The sequence below is a fragment of the Chelonoidis abingdonii genome, chromosome 8, assembly GCF_003597395.2.
Source record: "Chelonoidis abingdonii isolate Lonesome George chromosome 8, CheloAbing_2.0, whole genome shotgun sequence".
NCBI lineage: Eukaryota > Metazoa > Chordata > Testudines > Testudinidae > Chelonoidis > Chelonoidis abingdonii.
This window is the reverse complement of record NC_133776.1, coordinates 15,939,589-15,963,402: the sequence shown is the minus strand read 5'-3', so window position 1 is coordinate 15,963,402 and position 23,814 is coordinate 15,939,589. Positions and strand designations below refer to the sequence as shown.

The 23,814-nt window shown below is 43.3% G+C and overlaps 1 protein-coding gene across 2 annotated transcripts in view; it reads left to right on the top strand.

Moving 5' to 3' along the window:
* The window catches only part of FNDC3B (fibronectin type III domain containing 3B), a 408,674-nt gene that overhangs the window by 60,325 nt on the left and 324,535 nt on the right, over positions 1–23,814 (top strand). For both annotated transcript variants that reach the window (XM_032783667.2, XM_032783668.2), the window contains exon 2: positions 12,946–13,084. In XM_032783667.2, coding sequence (XP_032639558.1) covers positions 12,974–13,084 — 111 coding nt within the window. In that variant the 5' untranslated portion in view covers positions 12,946–12,973. The remainder of the gene's footprint in view (positions 1–12,945; positions 13,085–23,814) is intronic.

Here is a 23,814-nt window from a genome sequence, read left to right as displayed (position 1 = left end):
TTCCGGGTATCTTACTTAGGGGCGATTCTCTTAGGGTTCACTTTTCGGCCGGTGCGACAATTCTACTATTTTCCTACGGTTCTTATGAGTTTGGGTTAATCAATGAGCTCAGGGGATCTCAAGGGCTGGTACTTATATGGGCGGTCAGCTTCATCGAGAGATTTCTACTTGTCTTGATTGGTTAGGTGCATCGTCCACTTGTGGGCATCCTGCAATGGGGTCATAAGGGCATACACCAACAGCTATTCTGCGCTTCTAGGTAGTCTAGCGGCGTTAATATTTAAGGGATTTGGGGTTGGGGGCAACACATTCAGTGGCGTTACGGGAGGGTCTGGTGTGTTAGTTCTAGAGTGGAGCGGTACCCTAGTCGTACTGTTATCTGTATATGTCCCAGAAGGCTATAGCCTGCTGATTTTAGGCCTCTCTGGCGAGACTATCTCGTGAATCTCCCATCTGGTCTGGTGTGGCAGGATTCTGTACTGAGCGCTCACATACTGTTGCAGGAGCAGGTGATCTGTCGCGCTTGCCTACATCTAATGGCGCAGACCACATGTTGTGGCCGCTTCAGATTTTGGTATGCTACGTGGTCCTGCTGCACTGATTACATTCTCCACTATGCGCGCGTGCGACTTCTCTGAGGCCATCACTTGCAAATCGTCTGCACGCTTGGCGGTCGTTCTAAGTGTGGTTAGACGCCCCACCTGCTTCACACATGATCTGGCTGCTATCAGTGCCTGTTCCTGTGCTGCTATGACAGTGCCTCATGTGCTGTCTTTAGTCACGCCCTTTCCAGCCACTGGTAGGACATTTCCCATGTCAGCCACCTCAGCTATCTGTCGATGGTACATCCCATGCAGGGTCTTGTCTTGCCATGGCACTCCTTCTGCTTGGTCTCCCTCCATGTCTGCTGCTACCTAGGCATTCTCTCGCAGCTCATCTTTGGGGCCATCTTACTGATGTAACTCCTGGATGTTCCGGTTTCATCCCGGACAGTGCTTTGACGCCTCACCAAAGCCCCGCCCGCCTTCTTTCCGGCTGGTATAGACAGTCTCTGGTGTTGGACTTGGGGTGGAACTCCGTGCATTGTGAGGAGCTTCCGGGTTTCAACATCCGGGCGAGCCTCAATCCTCCTTTGCCAGCCTCACTATACGCGGCAGGGTATCTGATGACTGCAGGGCGTATCCGTTGATGGCGTGATCTTGTTCTTCCCACTGAGCTGGCTCTTCAGGACGTCTTATCCTTTGGTGATACTTGGATGTTGCTGTCTTCCTTGCCTCCTCATCATGGTTTCCATGTGATGTGGGATGCCAAGTGTACTTGTACGCTGTCTGTATGTCTGCTATGTGGCCCTGGTAGTTCCACCCCATCAGTCTTGACTACCTTCCTCTCCGACTTCTTCACTACCATCCGGACAACACTTCTGCGCACTGAATGACATCCCGATACCCTCACTGTAGATCCGCGGTCAGTGGATCTAGCGAGTCGATGTCTCGTTCATTCATTTCAGCATACAGCTTGATGTCATCCATGTAGGGAGGTGGCTGATAGTAGTTCCACTCCTGAACCTGTACCCGTATCCGTCCTTGTGATATCTGGCTGAGGGGGTTTAAGCCATGCAGGACAGCAGCGGGGACAGTGCATCACCTTGGTATTCCCACACTGGATGGCCACTGTGCAAGCTGCCTTGAGTGGACTTCTAGTGTTGGTCTTCCATAGTCCATTGAGCTTGGAGAAGGTCCTTAGTGTCCTGTTGACTTTGTTATAGCGTGCCAGACACTTCACAGATCCACGTGTGCGGCATTGAGTCAGTCGGCTTTCCTGTAGTCAATCCAGGCTGTGCTCAGATTGGTCTGTCTAACCTTGAGTCTTGGGCGACTGCTGCTATCTATGAGCAACTGGTGTTTTGAGCCTCTGTGTTGTTCCCAATGCCCTTCTGAGCTGTGCTCATGTACTGGCCATCATGTGGTCCTGTAGCTTGGCAGCTATGATGCCTGATAAGACTTTCCATGTTGTGGGGAGGCAGGTTATTGCGCGTAGTTGGCCGTTCTGTCCCCTTGCAGGGGTCTTCATGATCAGCACTGTCCTTCCTTGTTTAGCCAGTTTTGGGTGGAGAGCCTGCTGCTAGCAGACGTTTCATCTGTGCTGCTAGGCGTTCATCGCACTGCTGTTGATTTCTTTAGCCAGTAGGTGTGGATCATGTCTGTCACAGGTGCTGTCCAGCTCTTAGTTCATAAGACGAGACACAGATATATATATATCCATTCACACAATCATTCGTACAAGTTCTGTATAAGATATTATAGTTACTTACCAGCCTAAAGTTGCTTGTGACAGAATATTGGCCAGGTACCCTGTACACAAGAGTGGAGCCGAGTCCGGATCAGGTGCACCTGATGCTCCTGGAGGCAGGCAGCAGAACCATAGACTCAAAGTCCTTAGTCTTCAGAGTCCAGTTTTATAGGGATTTTTCCCTATGTCAGTCCATGAGGGTTGCTTCATCCTGCTGTTGTTAAATCAATCAGCAGGTGGCTGGCTCCATGTTGTTAGATGTTTGTTTTTCCTTCCGAGGTGGTGGGGTGGATTCCAGTTTGCCCTCCAGGGGTCATCTGGTTGATCCCACTTGACACCTTCTTCTGCCGACACTGAATTCTTCAGGCTGGTAACTCCCTAACCATTCATTCATTATTTAAACTAGGCACTCATTCACATACATTCTCTATCTTAATCCCATCTATTTCACCGTCTCTTTAACTTTTGGGGTTTTACCAATTTATGTGAGACTCCCTGTCTTTTATCATTCAAAAATGAAGTGAGATGAAAATTTACAGAGGATGGGGGTCTCTATCTATGTACTAAACAGCTACTGTTTTGGCTCACAGCGGCCGTTACAAAGTAAAGTAGCGACTACAAAGTGTCACTTAAAGAAGGGCACTTAGAGTCAATTAACATTTAAAATGTTTTATACAAAGTATTTCTTTGAGCAGGCTTCACACAGACAAAGCTGGTGGCTTGCAGGTTAGAGGATAAATCTCAGGAATCACATTTATTTCTAATATAAACCTTTAGTTATAAAGTATTAATTAACATTAAATCATTTCTAACAATAATCATTTTTAACAATAAATAATTTTTCATATAAACCATGTCTAATATAAACCTTCTTTAATATCCCTACAGGATCAGACACTTAGGGCAGGTCTACACTAAAAATGCTGCAGCCCTCCCATCGACAGAGCGCTGTCTGCACTGTGGGTTAGGTTGGTATAACTATGTCACTCATGGGTGTGGAATTTTCATAGCCCTGGCGATGTGGTTATACCATTGTAAGTTTGTAGTGTAGACCTGGCCTTATTTTCATATTATCTCTTAACTTCTCTGTTTTGCTAGCATGATATGCATAGCCTCTGATAATTTCCTGTGAAGTTAAAATGTCCATGCTGTCCCTGGCTACTTTGCTTTTGGGTAGGTGTTGGCAATGAGCAGATCGGAAGGATGTGAATTAACTTCCTGCAGAAGATGGTTAGTGTTGCTGGAATGTAAATGGTGGGGAGGAGAGTCTTTTAGATTATATGTATACTGTACATATCTTAAAACATTCAGGTGCACATTCAAAATGGAGAAAATCCCCTCCTGTCGTGTACATCTATGTGAGAATTACAGCCAACTAGATTATCTTCTTCGGCTATTACCATGAGAGTTGTTTTCATTTGAGATTCTATTATGTTACTTTTTTAGCCAGTCAGTACTTATCTAAAAGCTATTTCTAGCATCTCTGGGTGGGTCAGGAAGTGCAACTGCATTTGCAGAGTCAGGATCCTGAAGCGTGAGTCAGGATGATTATTTTTTAAAGGCAATAGATATCTTGGAATAAAAAGGTAGAGCAACTTTTGTTGCAGAATTCTTTTGGATAAAACTGGTATTTTGGAATACTGTGTGTGGTGGACCCAGATTTGGTTGTTTGGATTTCTTTCTTATGGCAATATAGTACTATGTTCACTTCATCTTGAGAAGTAATTTTCAAAATTTAAAAACCAGTTGTTTAAATGCCATGCATTTTAAAGGTAATTGAGGAGAAAGTGTTCTGCAACAATCCTCTTCTATTTTTGTCATGCGGCAATCTCTGGGGATCTATGGTGGACATAATGTACAATCTTAAACTCATATGTGGTGATCTAAGAAATGGGATGATCTAGTAGTGGTTTGAGAACATGACGGAAAGCTAGGAGCTCTTGAATTCTAGAGCTCTTCAGCTCTCTGCTCACTGGGTTACCTTGGGCAAGTCACTGAGATTTTCTTTGTCTGTTTCTCCATCTGTAATATTAGTATAGTAACTACTTACCTGTCTTGCAGGGAGGTTGTGAGGATTAATTAGATAATGTTTGTAAAGCACTTTTGAAGAGAGAGAGGACTGCATTGGCAGCAATCCCTCAGGCTTTAAGGGTGATTGTCTTCCATAAAACGATAGCCAGTTATTGCTGGTGGATGCACAGGTAGCTAATGAGACCAATCCGGAATCCACATATCTTGTCACAGTTGGGGCAGACGTTTCCTGGTGGAAAGGTTGGATCTGGATTGTTGAGTCAGGCTGTGGTGCATTCTTTCCTCTCCCGTTTCTCTATTTCCTGTTGTCTTTGTTGGATCCCTAAATACTGGAATCCTTGAAACATGCCCCAGTGGATTGTGACCTTGATGTGATGCAACGGCTTGTGCGTTCCCATGGTCCTGAGAGCAATGCCATCAGGAGTCTCTGTCATTCCTGGCAGAGTCCTCCAAGGTAGCAAGGTGGAAGGTGAGGTTTGAGATGACCAGCGATATAATTCCCTCTTCCTCTTTCTCCCTACTTGGCAAGTCCTCAGTGGCAGAGCAGGTGGATGAAGAGACAGTTTCTCTCAATAGTTGTGAAGGCAGATGAAGGCTGCAACAGGATGAAGGTCTCCAGTCATCTTGGTTTCCTTGCCTTTGGATTATGATCCTCCTCCTGGCAAGTACTGTGTGGACACTGATGTGCAATGGTGTTTCATGTTACAGGAAATCACATACAGGCATCTTCCAGATTCCAGTCCGACATCTCTGGTGATCAGCAAGTGGTGTCGGGAACAGGATGGTGATGACCGGAAACTCCTTGTCGTGGACTGGCATGGGGTCGATGCTTCCCGTACTATGACTGGCATCATTGACCCTCTCGCTGACCTACCTCTAGACGTCGGTCCCCATTGCCGGCACCCTGGGAACGTTCTCCATCTTATTGCTGATCCCCCCGGCACCATTCCCCCTGATGCAGGTCTTCCAGGCACCGGGACCACTCTCATCGGTACAGTCACCAGTCAGTTATGCCTGGCCAGCAATCGCGGGTAGCCACTACCAATAAGCAGACTCAGGCATTGACAGCTCCTCCCTGGTTGCCAAAAGGTGGTTCATCTGGCATGAAGGCCCATTGCCCTGGTCTCAGTGGTGGGATTGGGCACTGGAGCCTGCTCTGTCATCCACGGCACCGCAGTGGCAGCAAGCCCAGTGGCCAATGCAGTGGCTGTATTGGGGAGCATGGGGCGTTCCAGTGATGATGATGACCCTTTCTCATTGCTCCTTGGTGGCCGCGTAGGATCAACAGATGGTGGTCCTACTGGTATTGGGCCCAGTACTGGAAGCCCGTTCCGAGGTCAGGATCCCATACCCATCCCTAAACTTCCCTCTCCTGCAGCAGGCAAGCCCTCAGCGCTTCCACCAGAGACCAAGTCTTCCTCGTCTTCCCCGTACAAGGAGGGTGTGGAACCTTCCAGAGCTAGCCCCCCAGATGACTTTAGGGAGCATCAAGCCCTTCTCCCAAAAGTAAAGAAGCCAAAAAACTCAATTTATTTGGCAGAAAAATTTATTCAACAGCCAGCCTACAATTCCAGGTGGCAAGCCATCAGGCCCTGCTGGGCCGATATAATTGTTATCTTTGGGACAGTCTTAAAAAGTTCCAGGATTCCCTTCTTCAGGGTCAGGCTCAAGAGTTTGGCACCCTGGTAGAGGAAAGTACCGCGGCAGTCAGATGTTCCCTGCAAATGGCATGGGACTTGGTGGTGAGGGTGGTCACATCGGCTATAGGCATGTGTCGCAGTTCCTGGCTCCAGATGGTGGGCCTCTCCCAGGGGATGCAGGCCTAAATTCAGGACCTCTCCTTTGATGGAGATGGGCTGTTCTCTGATTAGACGGACACCAGGCTACGTGGGTTAAAGGACACTAAGGCTACTGTTTGCTCGCTGAGCATGCATACCCCCGCATTCTGCTAGAAAGCCGTTCTGGCCTCTGCTGTCATCAAGACCTTGGAAAGCCCGTCAGGGATCTTCAAGAAGAAGGGATGTTGGGTTTAGCCATTGCCACCCTCTTTCCTCCCGCTTGCCAGCCCAGTCTGGACCTGCTAAACACCTAGGGGGCCAAAAGCAGTCATTTTGAGGGTGCGCTTGAGGGCAACGTCCCAGTCATCTGTCCGGATCTTGCCTATCCTTTGCTCAACCATCATTCTCCTTACCGGTTGGCCTAGTCATAGGTTACGTCGGACCACTGGGTCCTGGGCATAGTAGCTCAAGGCTATACCCTGCAGTTTTTGGATATCTCTACTTTCCCCGTTTCCTCGTCCCTCTTCAGAGATCCCTCTCATGAGCAACTCCTGGTTCAGGAGGTCAACAAGCTCCTGCAATTGGGGGCTTTGGAAGTGGTTCCTCAGGAAATGGCAGGAAGAGGATTTTATTCCTGATACTTCCTAATTCTGAAGGCCAAGGGGGGCCTCAGACCCATCCTGGACCTGTGTGGCCTCAAAAGTCTCTCAAGAAGATGAAGTTCCTCATGGTCTCCCTGGCCTCCATTATCCCTTCCCTGGATCCAGGGGACAGGTACGCTGCTCTCAATTTCAGTGATGCTTACTTTCATGTCTCCATATTCCCTGGACATACACATTTCCTACATTTCATAGTGGATGGGTGCCACTTCCAGTTCATGGTGCTACCCTTTAGCCTGTCCTCGGCCCCCAGGGTGTTCACTAAATGCGTGGTGCCAGTAGCAGCTTACCTCAGACGTCGGGGGATCCAGATCTTTCCATATCTCAACAACTGGCTCATCAAGGGCAGGTCTCCAGAGCAGGTGCAAAGAAACCTCCGTTCTGCTGCGCTCCACCTGCAGTGACCTGGGCCTGTGAATAAACATAGGAAAGTCAACGTTAATGCCGGTCCAGTGCATAGAGTTTATTGGAGTGGTTTTTGACTCCATGTCAGCCAGAGCCTTCCTTCCGAAAGCACACTTTCAGGCCATATAAGGAGGTGTCTGATAACCACGGCCTACACATGTCTGCGATTGATGGGCCACGTGGTAACATGCACTACGTGGTCAGTCATGCCTTGCTTCATTTGAGACCCCCACAGATGTGGCTGGGAATGGTTTACATTCCCAGCAGGCTTCTCCTGGACCAAGCGGTCACCGAACCATCCTCTTGTCCATGGACTGGTGGCTGGGTCCCAAGTCAGTGCTGCAGGGAGTCCTTTGTGTCTTGGATCATGGCCTGTATCCGTTACTGCTGTGAGCTGGTGAAGGTACCTCTGTCGACAACTGTGACGGCTCATTCCACTAGAGCGCAGGGCCCTTTAGCGGCCCGACCTGGTGCAAGTGCCGATCCAAGAAATTTGTCTTGCCACCTGGTTGTCTGTTCACACGTTTGCGTCGCACTATGTGGTGACCCAGTAGGCTCAAGATGATGCTGGCTTTGGCAGAGCACTGCTATGAGCTGCATGACAGTGAACTCTGAGCCCGCCTCCATTGATACTGCTTGTGAGTCACCAAGAGTGGAATTGACATGAGCAAGCACTCGGAAAAAAAACAGTTACCTACCTTTCAAACTGTTGTTCTTCGAGATGTGTTGCTCATGTCCATTCTATTACCCGCCTTCTTGCCCTTCTGTCAGAATTGTCAGCACTGAGAGGGTGTGGGCTGGTGGCTCCTGATATATTGCATTGTGAATGTGGCACTCTAGAGGGTACCACAGCTGGTCCTACGGTTACCGCTAAGGCAAAAATCTCTGCTGGCTGCATGTGTGTGCGCATGCACACCTAGAATGGAATGGCCACAAGCAGCACATCTGGAAGAGCAGCAGTTATGAAAGAATTGTCTATTTTTTATAGAAACCAGTTCATAAAGCTCAATATTTAGAAGAACTATTACTTTGCTAGGTTCTAATTTTGAAATTCCGTCTGCCTTAGCTGGAAGAAGCTTTTTAGTTTTGTAAAAGAAAGGTGGAAATATCATGAATTATCTTGACTTGTACCATAATTAAAGTGAAGTCAAAACCTTCTAAGAAAAAATAGACCATTAGGTTACCTCAATATGTTTAAACTCCTCTTGGAATTTAAGGATAACTGTGTCTTAACACATTGGGTCATGTTAATTCATCATACATGGAACTTTGTTTTGGATAGTTCTGCTTTGTTCTTCTCTGTATTTTTTTCAAGTTTCCATCTGTTGTCACATGCAACTACTATTTGTATTACTAATTCGTATATTGAATCAATAAGGAAACTTAAGGATCATCAACTTATTTTGTGAGAGGTAGGACATTGCATTACAAAGTAGAAGATCAGGTTCACAGTGTTGACTAGTAAACATCAAAAGTTTTGGAAGCTCAGTTTGGGTGGAGAAACATCCGGAAGCTTGGATGCTTATCCTTACTTCCTTGGTCAAGAAACTGAGCTGGAAACCTTATGAAATTTCTAGTATTTCCTGGACATAACTAGCTTGGAAACACACTGAATAGTGGTATTTCCACATCCTGTTCCAGCCAAACCCAGGGAATGCAGACACACAGGAAATATTTTCTAAAAGTTTAAATTGATTTAGCTTTTTAGAACTAGAAAAAGTGTTGGGGTTTTGTTTGATTCAGGCTTTGGGTTAGTATACGGTAGTTCATATTTTAAGCAAAGCAGAGAAGTTCTCATGTCCTGAACTCTGAATTTGTTTTCCCAGCTCTTTGGTCTGGAGTTTTCTTGCAAGTAGTGTGCTTGACTTCTTAAAGACAAAGTTGATCACAGTGCTTGCATGCTGACCTGTGTATGTCAATCAAATTAATGAAATTGGTTGTGTGAGAGCAGCTGTTGCATTGTGTGGGGGATGTTGGCAAATTTGAAAGATACCTTGTTTTCTCTTGTTAATCAAGAAATTAGTAAGAAAGAGAAACCTAATGGGTCAGTGTCTGAAACTGGTTCTAAAACTTTAGGGCTTGATACATTAAAGTCTGTGGTATAATTTCAATTGGGACTTCACTTGTATCTACACTAGGGCTTTCTGGTGAAAATTTCTCACCATTGTTAGAAACCTGGTGCACTTCCACTTCCTATGGTTGCCAGTGATTTCAAAAGTATGCTATCTAACCCTGCAGAGAACAGGTCTAGATGACTGTGTTGGAAAATGCCAATGGCCAGCAGTGCCCTGTCAACAACCAGTGTTGCCATTATTTGTGGAGTTGCACCAGTATTGGCAATAGGAGGAAACTTTTCTGAAAAAAAGACTAGTGTAGACATGGCCGTAGTGAGAATGCAACTACCACACTTTAAATAATGACATTCAGCAAGTATACGTCAGCACATTGGTTTGTTGTGCCTGGAGTGGTGAAATTTACCATGGAAAAATATAGTTTCAAACTTCATTCTATGTTTAAACAAATGAAAATGGCATGTGCATTATTTTGAGATGATAAATGTCTCTCTTAAAACTCAAACTTCCAGATTCAGACTGGATGGGTTTGTCATGTATTTGCACTGCATTTTAATGTGTTTATAATGGCTTCTGTCAGCCTTGCAATCCTTTCAGAACTGCTTCATGAAGTTATAGATATGTCCTCAATTCATTCCTGTTTTTTTAAGGTATATGTGCTCTAGATGTGCTTGCCAATAAATGCCAGAAAAGGCTCCGTATTGTGAAGCTATCCTCCATGTATGATTGATGAACTCACATTGAAAGTCTTCATGGACCAGGGATACAATTAGCTGTTCCATGAATTAATCCACTTTAATTGGAAAACAACTAGAGTCATATTTTTTCCTAAGTGATCTGTACAACGAGGACACACAATGGTTACAACTAGGTTTTGCAGGACCTTGCTTGTATTGCCAATTCCCAGCAATTAATAATGAAGAATTGTGGGACCTCCAAAATTTTGAGATTTAAAATAATTTTGGAGTTTGAGTTATGTTCTGGGTTTTGAACTTGTAGGGTTCATGTTTTCAAACTTTTCTCAACAATCATGAGGGCTAGAAAATTAAAAAAAAAAAAAAAAAAAAAAAAAAGAAGAAAGCTGAGATTTTCATGTAATCACCTGGCTCCAGGATCTGGGGGCTTTGAGAAGCCCCTGAGATACTGCAAGACTCGCAGTAAAAATTGAGAGTTGGCAAAACTGCCTTGGTGAGGAAAGGTGGGGGGGGCTTCAAGGAGACATGTGTCACTCACATGACAAGTAGAGAAGACTTTATCAGCTGCCAGCTTTACTTTTCAGAGCCAAGGAGATTTTGGAAGATGATGGATAGATTGGATCATGGTGCTTGATGTTGTGAACCAGGGAGGTATTTGGTTTCCAGATTCCTTTTTCATGTGTGTAGTCACTGTGGGTCAATATGTGGGGAAAATGGTATAGGGTTGTGATATAGGCCCACACTAATGCTTGACCCAGGCCTAGAATGAGACTTAAAGCGCAAAGACATGGACTTATTGTCTAGCTGATCACTAGTTGATATATGGCTGCCTTTTGTGTGTTACGTCACGTTACTCTTCAAAACTTGGTGAGAATTTGAGTCCTATAACTGAGTCTCTCATAAAAGGAGGAGAGTCTTTCATTTTGAAATAGATGTCCTCTATTTATATCAAGTTGGAGTGACAATTAGAAAAGCTGTATTTTCAGGGTAGTGAGAACATCAGAAAGAACTATGTGAATCATGCAAAATTTGGCATCAGCTACATCAAAATAGCCTTTACAGATGTATGCCAGAGGAATGGTAATGATGCTGAGCAGGACTCTTTGTTTTAGAAGAGATGTAGGTTGGTTCACCATTACTTTCTATGTGTAAAGATACATGACATAAGAGTGAAAGGTTCAACACTATTCAGTTTAAGGGGTGCAGAGTTTTAAATAGTCACTCTGAACATTCTCATTACACAAGTGGGCTGTCACAGTTAATCAGAATATTCACTCATGGTCTGATTTATTCTCTGGTAGTTAGATTGCTCCGCAGCCGACTGGATTTTAATGTTGAGCTCTGAATGGGCTCATTTTCAGCAACTCTAAGTAAATAAGCATATAATGGTGAAGAGAGAGCATAGTTCAGTTTCCCATCCATTTACATTTAAACATGGCTTTTAAAAATCTAAATTTAAATACTAGCAGCAGGAGAGGGAGTGGCTTAGTGGTCTGTGTATCAGGTTATAACTATCTAGACTCCATGGAACCACAGGTTCTAATCCTGGCAGGGCTGACTCAGCTTCTTACCCTTCCTGTAGCAGATAAATTGAATTCCACACTATTTATGTTATATGGCTCTTGTAGCTGTAACTTTAAAGAGCAAAGTCCTGTCTATTCCACAGAGACATTGGATCCTACAACACTCTCCACATAAATAGAGTTTCCTTTGTTGTGTTTTCCCCCCAAATTTCCCTTCTGTGCAGAGCTGTTCAGCATTGTGTGTGCCAGTTACCTACCTGGTTACTACACTTCACCACAATTGATATGTTTTCCAACTGAATTTTATTGATATTGTATATTATTCATTTGTAAGCATTTTGGATTCTTTGGCATTAAAGGCATTAAATAAATTCAATTAGCATTAGGACCATGGGGATTTGTGCAAAAGTCTGCTTCCTTTGTCAGGGTAAACTGTTGACTTTAGGTTCTGTCGTTTATTCATTAAGGAACTGGATTATTGCCTTTTAAAACAGCATGGTGTTACTATTGACACTGAATTATAAAACTTCGTATTACAAAGTTTTCATCTGATTTTTAGCAACTTTTCTTATATAACACTCCAGATAATTATCTGCGAGGGATGGTGCTATAGTGAAGGTGGTGTGTTTCATTACAAATTCTTCGTATGTGCTGTCCTACACAGTAGTCCACATTCTACATGTTGGATAAGATTCTAGGCAAGAGCTTGCTGTTCACTTATGTCATAATTAAGTGGGGACCACTGAACACTGAAAGTTTGCTCTGTCTTCAATTCATGTTGTCTGTAGAAGTGCTATCAAGGGATTAAAAGCACTTGGCTCTTGCTGTACAGGTCTGTCTCATCTTATGCTGGGGTTACATTCCTCAGTCAGTGCGTAAAGTGAAAATCGCCTATAGTCAAAATTACAGTGAGTGTAATGGCAGGTGGAGTCGCCTGCACTACAGATTTAGAAACAGTATTTAAATTATTTTTCTCTTTTTTCTTGTTTTTGCCAACTGTGTAAAGCTGAAATCGCGCACGTTAAATGCGCCTAAGATGCGACAGACTTGTATCTCAGTGTCAAGAGTAATAGAATCTCCTATGAATGTTAAATATGCAAAGGAAGCAGGTTCCAGTGTGAGTGTTGTGTTGTTACAAATCAACAAACTGAACCATAAGCTACTCATACTATCATTCAGAAATTTCAGATCTGGGATGAAGGCTCTGGCTGAAGATATTAATGCTTGAAAAGCCCTGAAGAAAAAGAGTAAAGACTTCACATGTTTGTTTTGCTGAATACTAATTCTAGAATGTTTCTTAGAGAGCAATGGGTTTATCCATGACGTGATCTGAAAGCCATTAACAGTCCTCTCATCCAGTTTCCCTTGGCCCTGGATATACCTTTTTAAGCAAGTAGCCTAAATGGGAAGGGTACCACCCTACTGAAGTATGAATAGATTTTTCTTAGTCTACATTTAAAAGAAAATTAGTTTAAAACATATCTGTCTTGCAGGAACCCCGTTGAGGAAAATTCTCCATGAATGTACGTCACAATGATGATGACCGACCAAATTCCACTGGAGCTGCCACCGTTGCTGAATGGGGAGGTAGCCATGATGCCTCACATAGTGAATGGAGACGGATCACAGCAGGTCAGTAAGCTTTGTGGGATGAGTGGGAATTTAAGAGCCATTGAATGATCTGAATGTGACCTATCTAAGGCCAAATAGTGATCTTGGCTCATGTGTTTGGCTCCCATTATCTTCACAGAGAACTGTGCCACGAATTTGAGGGCAGAATTTGACGCAAATACTGGAATGCCTACACTGAGGCCTGGATATTATATTGCATCACTGCTTTTGCAGTGATCAGTTCCATTTGGTGTTTAAATATATTCACTGGAATTCAAAATAATGGGTCAAAATTGTCAAACTTTGGTGCCTGAAATTAGGCATGTAGTTCCATAATAATATTAATATGGGTCATCAATAATTTAAAAAAATTTGTATTGCAGTAGTACCTTAGAATCATAACCACTGGGCCCTGTTGTGTTAGTTGTTATACAAACATAAAATAAATGGCATTCCCTGCTACAAAGAGCTTAAAACTCTACAAGACAAGGCTTAACCGGTGGATGAGACAAATAGGCAGGTTGGGATGGGTCAGAAGGGTAACAGATATAATAGTATGTTCACAATTTTTAGCCAGGTAATGGTAGTGATCACAGCCTAGCTATTATGATGTCGTAATTCACTGTAGGCATTATGGGAGAGGAGAGACTTGATGGAGGATGAGGGGATGCTTTTATGGATTTTGATGGAAGCTATTCTCACAGCCAGAGGTGGTATCGCTACAGAGCACTGAGAGCTTTTTCACCTGAAAGGGATAGGAATGCCCTGTCAGCCTGAATTGCTGTCCTAATACCCTGAATCCCACCTGATATTGCTCCTCAACAGGGATGGGAGGAGGATATTACTCTTACCACCTTGGGGAGATACAGCCTGCACTGCAGAAATGGAGAATTCAGGCCTTCTAATGTAGCTAGCCTGATTCAGAGGTGCTGTGCAGTGCTCAGGGAAAACTGAGGATGCTGGGCATATCCAAAAATGAGACGACTCTTCTTTGGATGAGTAAAATGTGGATTTAGAGACCTAATTTGGGGCACTTACATTTGAACAATTTGGCCATAAGAACTTAATAGAGATGGACCTGAACTGAAACCCATGTATAAACCACCTGTAAAATTTGGGAGTGTGTTTGAAATCCAACCCAGATCTGTATCTGGATTATGCAAATAGTGCATTACGATCCCTCCTATTTTCTGCCTGTGTCACATGATAGTTCAGCTTCCTGAGTGCTGTTGTACCTTGGTCTAAATCCAGTTGTTGGGATTAGTATGCAGTTGATGGTTGTGGCCAGTGATATGGTCAGACTTGATGATCTGATGGTCCCTGCTAGCCTTAGGTTCCATTAAATGGTCTGCTATCTTTATAATACGTTGAATCAAAACTTTGGATCCAGACATCACTTCACTTTGAGGTATTCAAAATCCAGACCTGAATCCTTTTTGAAAAGATACTGAAGCATCATCCTGAATCTAGATTAGTCTCCAGTAATAATTTTTTCTCCTCAGGAAAGGTTATAAAAAAGAGCCCCAGACATGAATTTTGAGGTGAAATAGACATTGATTGAGCTCCGTGAAATTAGTTTAAACTCATGTAAAATAGATTTCTTGAATGAAATTTCTGTTTGGAATTTGAATGTTGCAGTATTTGCTAATATACGGTTGTGGTTTTAAGACCTGTATTTACAACTCTCCAATGTATTTCTAATGATGGAAAAGTTATGGAAATGATTTATAATATTCCAGATGATGATTACAGAACTGATACGTCTTTTATGCTTGCTTTTTTCCACAGAGGGTAATTCTGAACAGTGTATGTACAGAATGTTGTACATACTTGTTTAGTCATCAATTCCAAAGGATTGAGCCAGACCAGGGCACAGGGAAAATCTGATCTTGTGTTAATAAGCGCTCAGCCACCAAGTGACTGCTGCCTAATATTGCTAGTAGGTCCCCAAGAGAGGTGCCTACTTATCATGATGAAGAGCACACTTACACCCATGTTTCTTCAGAAACACCAGTTCTGTGCCCATCACTTTTTTGCTCAGTGTACTTTGCTAGTTGATACACAGTGAAGGGAGTTGATATACAGTGTGCATGAGATGCATCATTTCACTATGGTCTATAGAAGACCCTGCATGATACTTAATTAACTGTACTTGCCCTCACATTTAGGATGAGATTTTAACTTCCTCTTTTTCTGGTCCTACCTCAGGATGTGGCGCACTCATAGTGAAGTGCAGCCAATCTGCGTACTCTGCTGGGAACCTTGCAAGAACTTGCAGGCTTCTAACAGCTTCATTCCTGTACAGTAGTTAGTAAGTCCAGATGCAGCTGTTTAACAGGACTTCTTTAGAAGCTGAATGAATTAAGGAGCTACAAATATTTGTGATACAGTACTTCAAATCAGCTTACTGTTTTGAATTGCTTCTGCATTTTGTTCACAAAAACAGATAAAGGTCAACCAGACTGTGAGAAGACAGGATCCTCTTTTGAGTCAAGTGCAGCTTTATTTAATAGATCAGGAACATATACTAACCTTTTTTCTCTGGAAAGGCATTAAAACAAGATCAAATCTACTTTCTAGTGTCAAGATTCTGCCCAACTATATGTCAGGGGTGGCCAAACTGTGGCTTGCCAGCCGCATGAGGCTCTTTTACAGTTAAAATGTGGCTCACAGCCCACCCACATGTCCCCTCCATTTTCTGCCTGTCAGATGCGGGGGGCGGGAGGGGGCCCTCAGGACTTCTGCCTTGTGGTGAGGTGGTGGGGCTAGAGGCTTCTTCTGCCTAGCAGGGAGGGGAGTCTTGGGGCTTCAACCCCTTGGGGTGCGCCTGCCAGGGCTTGGTGCTTCAGCAGGAGCGGGGCTGAAGCCCCGAGCTCACAAAGGCACCTTTTGCAGGACTAAAGCCCAGAAGGCCCCCTCTGCCCCCGGGGTAGAAACCCCTATCCCCATAACCCCACCGTGGGGCTGAAGCCCCGAGCACTGGCACGCACATCCCAGCTCTTGAACATCTGAAGATTGTCGTATGCAGCTCGGAGGATTAGTAAGTTTGGTCACCTCTGCTATATGTAAAAGAGCCTTCACTGGGAGACTTGAACCAGCTTCTCTATGTTTGTATATATGCATGTTATAATAGGAACTAAGTTTTCTCGGGTATTCTTTGTTAATGTAGATCCAGAAGATCGTCTCTGGTAATTTTAAAGTTATCGTGTCTGTTCTGACACTGCTTCTCTTCCATATTTCTCAGCCTTTTAGCAGCTTCTCATATCACCAATGGTATATATTCCTTGGAGGCGTTTTCCTTCTCTATACCAGTAGATGACTTTTTACAAAGCAGCTCAGTTTGCTGATGTCTCCTTAGCTGAAGAATACAGGAAAACTCAGAAGTAATAAGTGACATCAAAAAGGAGTTACTCGCAGCAGAAATAACAATTATATCTGTAACAAATATATCTATATTCTATGGGTATATCTACACTGCAGCTGGGAGGGTGTTTCCCAGCATGAATAGTGTGCTCAAGTTAGCACACTAAAGGTAGCAGTGTGGCCTGGGACAGGTGGCACCTTGGGCTAGCTGCCTGAATAGGTACCTAGGGATTCGGATGGGATTGTACGTAGGTGGCTAGCTTGAGCTGCCTACTATGCTGCCACAGCGGTCTTTAGCACGTCTGTCCAACCAAGCTATGAAGCATTGTCCCAGCTGTAGCGTAGACATACCCATAGAAAATACATTGTCTTCCAGCACAATCTCTTCTGTGAGAAAAGGATGATGCACATTTTTTTCAAGAGGGGAGCCACAAAACTTGGTAATCATGACGTGTCTAAGCTGCCTTTGTTGAGTGGCATTTTAGGATTTAATCAGTCCAAGGAGGATCTGAAGCAAGATTTAAAATCAATAGGTTTAAACACAGGGGAATTCAAACTGTTTCAATGCACTTGAAAAAAGAAATGAGATCCAGGATTGCTGACAGTGGCAGGCAGAGTTACAAAAGTAACACCTGAATGAAGTTTGTTATTTGGAAAGCCCGTCTGTGGAGCTGAGAACATACTTTTTTTCTAAACATCGCAAGTTTAATTTTATCATCTTAGTGAATGATGCCTCTAAGCAAAGGATGCTTATGACTGAATTCTGCCCAGCTGTCTTCTTGCACAATTACCTTTTTCTTTTTGTTTTCAACAATGGCAGTATATTGCTTTCAAATATCATGAGGCTTAGAATTGCCTGCCTGGTAGAGTACTTGTGTTACAAAGGGATACTGGATTTTCCCTTTCTTCTGAACTGGTCATTGTGAGTTGTCTACTTCCAGATAAAGGCTTTGTGGTAAATAACAGGCTCTGGAGATCTCTGTTTTCTCCTGGACTCTGCCACAGGCTTCCTGTGTGACTTCACTTACCCTCAGTGTCCTCTCTTATATAGAAAGGTGGATAATACTACAGAGAATTATTCTGAGGCTTCAAGTATTTGAGAGCCTCAGATGAAGGAGCTTTATTGTTATCATGTATTATCTCACTTTTTCCCTTCTTGAAATTATTTTTCCTTTTTATTCCCCTCGCTTTTTGTAAACTGAAGAAAGAGCAGGGCAGCAACATTCCTTATCAGAGTAAACAACACAGAGAGAATAGCCTGAATTGTTTAGCTGTCCCACCGGAGTGGAATGGGACTGCAAACTGAGGCTCAAGAACTAACACTGTGCATAAGAATTTCTCTCTATTGTAAGTTATTTGTTATTTATCATCATATAAATGACTTGGGAACATGAAGTGTGAAGTGGTATGTATTGTTGATAGGGTCACCTTTTGAGGATCGAGGCCTAAATGGCCCATGGAAAATGTATGCATGCAAATACTCCTCTTCGTACCTGCAGCTAGGCATTTGTATGTATGTGCAAAACAAGTAACTGCATACACGTATGATAGTTGCGTGTACAGATATGTATTTTGCACAGAGAGGATTGGTTTCAGTGTCAAACTGAATTTTTATGCCCTCCGAGTGTGTGTGTGTGCGCGCGCATGTGCACGTGCTAAAATCCGTAGTTGTGCATTTAAACCAATAATTGCATATACAAAATAAGCAACAGCACTTGCTGTGGATCACTTAAGTGTGTGGTTACCTGTTTTGTACACATACCTGATTGTTCACTTGTATAAATTTAGGGTTTCTTATGCCCAAATTTTGGTCTTGATCCTGCCGCCTGATCCGTGTGGGATATTTTCATGCTGACATAAAGTGTCTGCAAGTCTCATGTGAGCATAAGAATCTGTTTTTGTGGATCAGATTGCAGGAATGGGGACATAGGCAAAATGGATTTGGCCAGTTCTGAAATTTCATTGTGTGTGAATATATATACAAAACTTGGCAAGAATTAGCAAACTGTATGTAATTTAGTAACATTAATCATTGTTTTAAAAGAGCATAGTCATCTTTGTGAAAACTAAAGCCACTAGAATCATAGAATATCAGGGTTGGAAGCAACCTCAGGAGGTCATCTAGTCCAACCCCCTGTTCAAAGCAGGACCAATTCCCAACAAAATCATCCTAGCCAGGGCTTTGTCAAGCCTGACCTTAAGAACCTCTGAGGAAGGAGATTCCACCACCTCCCTAAGTAACCCGTTCCAGTGCTTCACCACCCTTCTACTGAAAATTTTTTTCCTAATAACCAACCTAGACCTCCTCCACTGCAACTTGAGACCATTACTCCTTGTTCTGTCATCAGGGCGACTGAGAACAGTCTAGATCCATCCTCTTTGGAACCCCCTTTCAGCTAGTTGAAAGCAGCTATCAAATCCCCCCTCATTCTTCTCTTCTGCAGACTAAACAATCCCGATTCCCTCAACCTCTCCTCATAAGTCATGTGCTACAGCCTCCTAATCATTTTTGTTGCCCTCCGCTGAACTCTTTTTCCAATTTTTCCACATCTTTCTTGTATTGTGAGGCCCAAAACTGGACACTGTACTCCAGATGAGGCCTCACCAATGTCAAATATAGGGGAATGATCACGTCCCTCGATCTGCTGGCAATGCCCCTACTTATACAGGCCAAAATGCTGTTAGCTTTCTTGGCAACAAGGGCACACTGTCGGCTCATATCCAGCTTCTTGTCCACTGTAACCCTAGGTCCTTTTCTGCAGAATTGCTTCTAGCCATTCGGCCCTAGTCTGTAACAGTGAATGGATTCTTCCATCTAAGTGCAAGATCTATATTGTCTTGTTTGTACCTCATCAGGTTTCTTTTGGCCAGCTCTCTAATTTGTCTGGGTCCCTCTGTATCGTATCCTACTTTCCAGCGTATCTACTGTTGTCAGAAGTGCGTCTGCTCTATCCAATGTGTATCACTTGGCTGCGTGCGTGTGTTCCTCTGTGTCTGTCCCAGCTCTTCGAAAGCTGACACAGCAGGCCAAAGGAACCCATACCACAGAGTCTAGTAATGTACGAAGGCACGTCGGCCAGTTTATTGCCGTATTGGACACAATAGTAGTTTCCTGCAGGTTTCTTAGCCTAATTCAGGCATACTACAAATATGTACCCACGGTCAATGGACTCGGCTCAGTCAGTGGCAGGACTTTCCACTGACCCCTAGGCCGGACAAGACACCACCCAGAAATGCATTTTATACACAGTACAACACAGTTAACATCACTCCTGACATTGAGGTGCAACCCTCTTACATAGCAAGGTGCCGCCTCTCCCTTGTACATGTTGTTCGAACAATACAACTCTATCCTCATGTTACCCTTTTGCCCTGTCATTGGGATGGGTTAGTCTGTTCCTGTTATCTGTGTGGAGTGTACAAGTATGCGACTGTTCTGATATTTGGTGTCCAGTACCTTTAGGTATGTCTCTTTCTGCCGCATCAGCCCTTCTTGCCACTTCTGTGAGCAGGGCCTGCCTCTGGCTCACAGCTTAACTTTGCTTTATGCTAGAAAAGTCTTGACCATTACTTTAGTTCAGGCCTTAGGCCTCATACCAGCCTCTGATACAAGGTTATATCTCAGGCCTCCTCTTACTACATCTTCACTCCTCCAGTTAGTGTCATCTGCAAACTGTGAGAGTGCAATCCACACCATCCTCCAGATCATTAATGAAGATATTGAACAAAACCGGCCCCAGGACCGACTCTTGGTGCACTCCGCCTGGAACTGGCTGCCAACTAGACATGGAGCCGTTGATCACTGCCCATTGAGCCCAATGATCTAGCCAGCTTTCTATCCACCTTATACTCCATTCATCCAGCCCATACTACTTTAACTTGCCGGCAAGAATGCTGTGGGAGACCGTATCAAAAGCTTTGCTAAAGTCCTAAATGTAAAAATAAATGTATTGCCAAAGTGTATTTTGCCAAGATCACAAGTGTCCTACAACAGAACGCCAGGGAATTGTAAACTTAAATACTGTGTTACTATATTCATTTCTCACATTAAACAGATAGTTACTAAAAAGTAAATGGTGCTTTAATAAAAAAGTTAGTGTTGTGATGATAGAATCGTAGACTTTATGGTCAGAAGGGACCATTATGATCATCTAGTCTGACCTCCTGCACAATGCAGGCCACAGAATCTCATTCACCTGCTCCTGTATCAAACCTGTGTCTGAGCCTCTGAAGTCCTCAAATGGTTTAAAAACTTTAAGATGTAGAGAACCTTCCAGCATGTGACCCGTGACACTATAGTCAAGATTATTACAACTCGGTCATCTAAATTTCAAATTTTAAAGCCTGAACTCCGTAAGGGTGGGAAAGCTATGAGACTGAACTTGGCACAAAATGAGAATGGTTTAATAACATTGTGGAGAGCTTGGTTTAACTGTCTTAGTTTTAAATATTTATTTCTGTACACTAATTATTTAACATGGCCAAATTTGCTGTCCCTACTCTCCCAAGTCCCCTTAGAATAATTCAAAATACTCACAAGAGTAAAGGGAGCCGGAGCTGGTCTGGAATCCAGAGTATGTGGTACACACTGTTACACAGAGTATTAAGGAGTTCAGACATGCTGGTTCTGCTCAGTAGCCAGTATCAGTCTCTAACAGCATTTAGTGAACCTTCTCGGAAGTGAGAGGAATAGCACAAGTTTTTTTGTAAAGGGACAGTCCATTACAAATGTAATCCTTATTACATCCCTTAAAAAAAAAAAAAAAAGAGTACATAAAATGCTGCATTGAAAGTGTTGTGGTAGTGACTCAAGCCAGTGGAAGGACAGAAATTAACAGTTCCAGCTAAAATCTTTAAAAACAATACAGCATAAGGAGCAGTTAGGATAACAGTGGGGAACACTCTATTGTGCAAAAGTTCAGTTAATAAATATTTTTCAGTTAACAAGGTGGTGTAAGTTGTGGTCCAAGTCAGTCTTCATATCCTTCCAGTCTTGTGTTTAATCCAAATACTGTGCATGTTCTACTTCAGTTCTCTTAATCACCTCTGTAGTTTAAGGAGTACACTTTTTTTGGAAAGCAGACTATTGTATAAGTGATCAACTTATTGATGCAGCCAGGGCCAGAGCAAAGGAGCAGCTGGTTCCAAATTGATTTTTCAATCACTGCCTCCTCTCTGGGTGAAAAATTGGCAGCATGGTCTCGTAAGTTAAGAGTATGTTTGCAGGATGATGAGCTGTGGTATACAATATGCCTTTATTTCCTTATGCTGTTTTCAGTTTCTTTCTCTTTTACATTTTAAGGCACTGTGGTTCGACTTCTGTCTTTGCTTAGATTTTAAGTTTAGGTTTCAGAAACAATGAGCTCTTCTAAAAATCACTTATGCATAACCTTGGGAAGAGAACTGGAGCCACAAAGCTGCTCCAGGATGCAGAATATTGTTTTGTTGTTTTGGAGGACTTGGGAAATAAATCTTCAAGTAAGTTCACTTACCACCAAACATTCTTAGTAAGGCGCAGAATTTGTCCCATATGCGCAGCCCCGTTGGCCTGGTTAGAGAAGTCAAACTATGCCTGTGTATTTGTGTGCACAGGAATAATAGTAACTATGGGATCGATTTTTTTTTTTTTTTTTTTTTTTTTTTTTAGGGGTATTTAGGCAATGAGATGGACTTTCAGATGTGCCTGTCTGCATCTTTAGGTGCCTACATACCTTTAAAAAGCTTGTCCTAAGTACCTGACAGGAATATTATGAGTTGCAGCCTAATTAGGTATTACTTGCAAAGTGCTGTGAGATCCTGAGATGAAAGGTGTCCTAAGAATGCAACATAGAATTTCATTAGCTTTAAAGGTGAGAAACTTTCATTGAGATGGGAAAGAATTAGATCTATTAGATATTATTTAGACACCATTGTAGTTCCACGTGACCATTTTAGGATTGCTAACTGCAACGTAAAGTATTCCTCCCAGGTAATGTTGTAATAATAAAAATAATAGATAATAAAAAAACAATGTTAACACCCTAATCACCTATGGCAACTGGATAAGAAACCCAGAAGGAAATAATGTAATGATCTTGTACTTGGGAGATGAAATGGAAAAAGCAATTCAAGTGGTCCAGTGTAAGAGATGATTGTTGTTTCTCTGAGTAAATGGTGGGATGCTTAAATTTTTTGGCATTTCGAATGACGTACTTCATGGCAATAGTTTTATTTCTGAGTTTTTAAAATGCTTTATCTCTTGTGTTCTGGGAGATGTCTTTTGGTTAATAAACACTTGCATAATGATGACCAAATCCCACAGTTCTTACCTAGGCAATTATTCCATGAACATATCCATGGGAGTTTTTCATGTGTAAGGACTGAGGGGTTTGGTAGCAGAGCTTTAAAGGGTGATTATGCCCCTTTCTCAGTGTGTTTTTGTATTTACAAAGTAAATAGGAACACTTAATCTTGAGTAATAAAATAGCTGCAGTCATGATTTGCAGAGAGGTAAACCAAAGACAGGTAATAGACTTTTTCCTCTTCCTCCTCAAAGAGTGGGGAAGCAGAGCTCTCTTAGGGTATGTCTACGCTGGCAGAGTGACAGCTCCGGCAGTTACAGCACTGGAGAGTCCTGAAGGGAAACTGCTGTTGTGTGTTCACACTGTCAGCTGCCTGCGCAATAGTGTGTTCACACTTGCAGCACTATTCAGAGTGATGCACTCTGGGCAGCTATCCCACAGATCATCTCTTCCTTCTCTGCCGCTCAGAGTTGTGGGAAGGCAGAGGGGGTTGCGGGGCATCCTGGGTCCTGTCCCAATGCCCTGTGATTCATTGCTTTGCATCCCAGCAATCCCTGTGCTTAAGTCCGCGTTTGGCCCCATCTTTCAATGGTTTTTGTACTACACGCTCTGCTCTGCCTCTTCAGTCTGTAGGAATGGATCCTGCACTGTTGACCAATATGCTGCTTGCTCTCATGAGCGCATCACAAGTGGCAGTGGAGTTATTCCTTAAACTTCAAATGCAAGAGCAGTTTGATATTGATCTCGCCACATGTAGTAGCTATGACATGAAATTGCCTGTGGCATTCATGGAGGTGCTGACCACAGTGGAACACGGCTTTTGGGCTCAGGAAATAAGCACTGAGTAGTGGGATCACATTGTCATGCACATCTGGGATGACGAACCATGGCTGCAGAACTTTTGGATGAGGAAAGCCACATTCATGGGACTGTGTGATGAGCTTGCCCCTACAGCGCAAGGACACGAGAATGAGAGCTGCCCTGCCATTGGAGAAACGTGCAGATTGCACTATTCCAGACAGCTACTGATCAGTCGCTAACCAGTTTGGAGTGGGAAAGTCGACCTTTGGACTTGTGTTGATGGAAGTGTGCACGTCCTTTAATCAC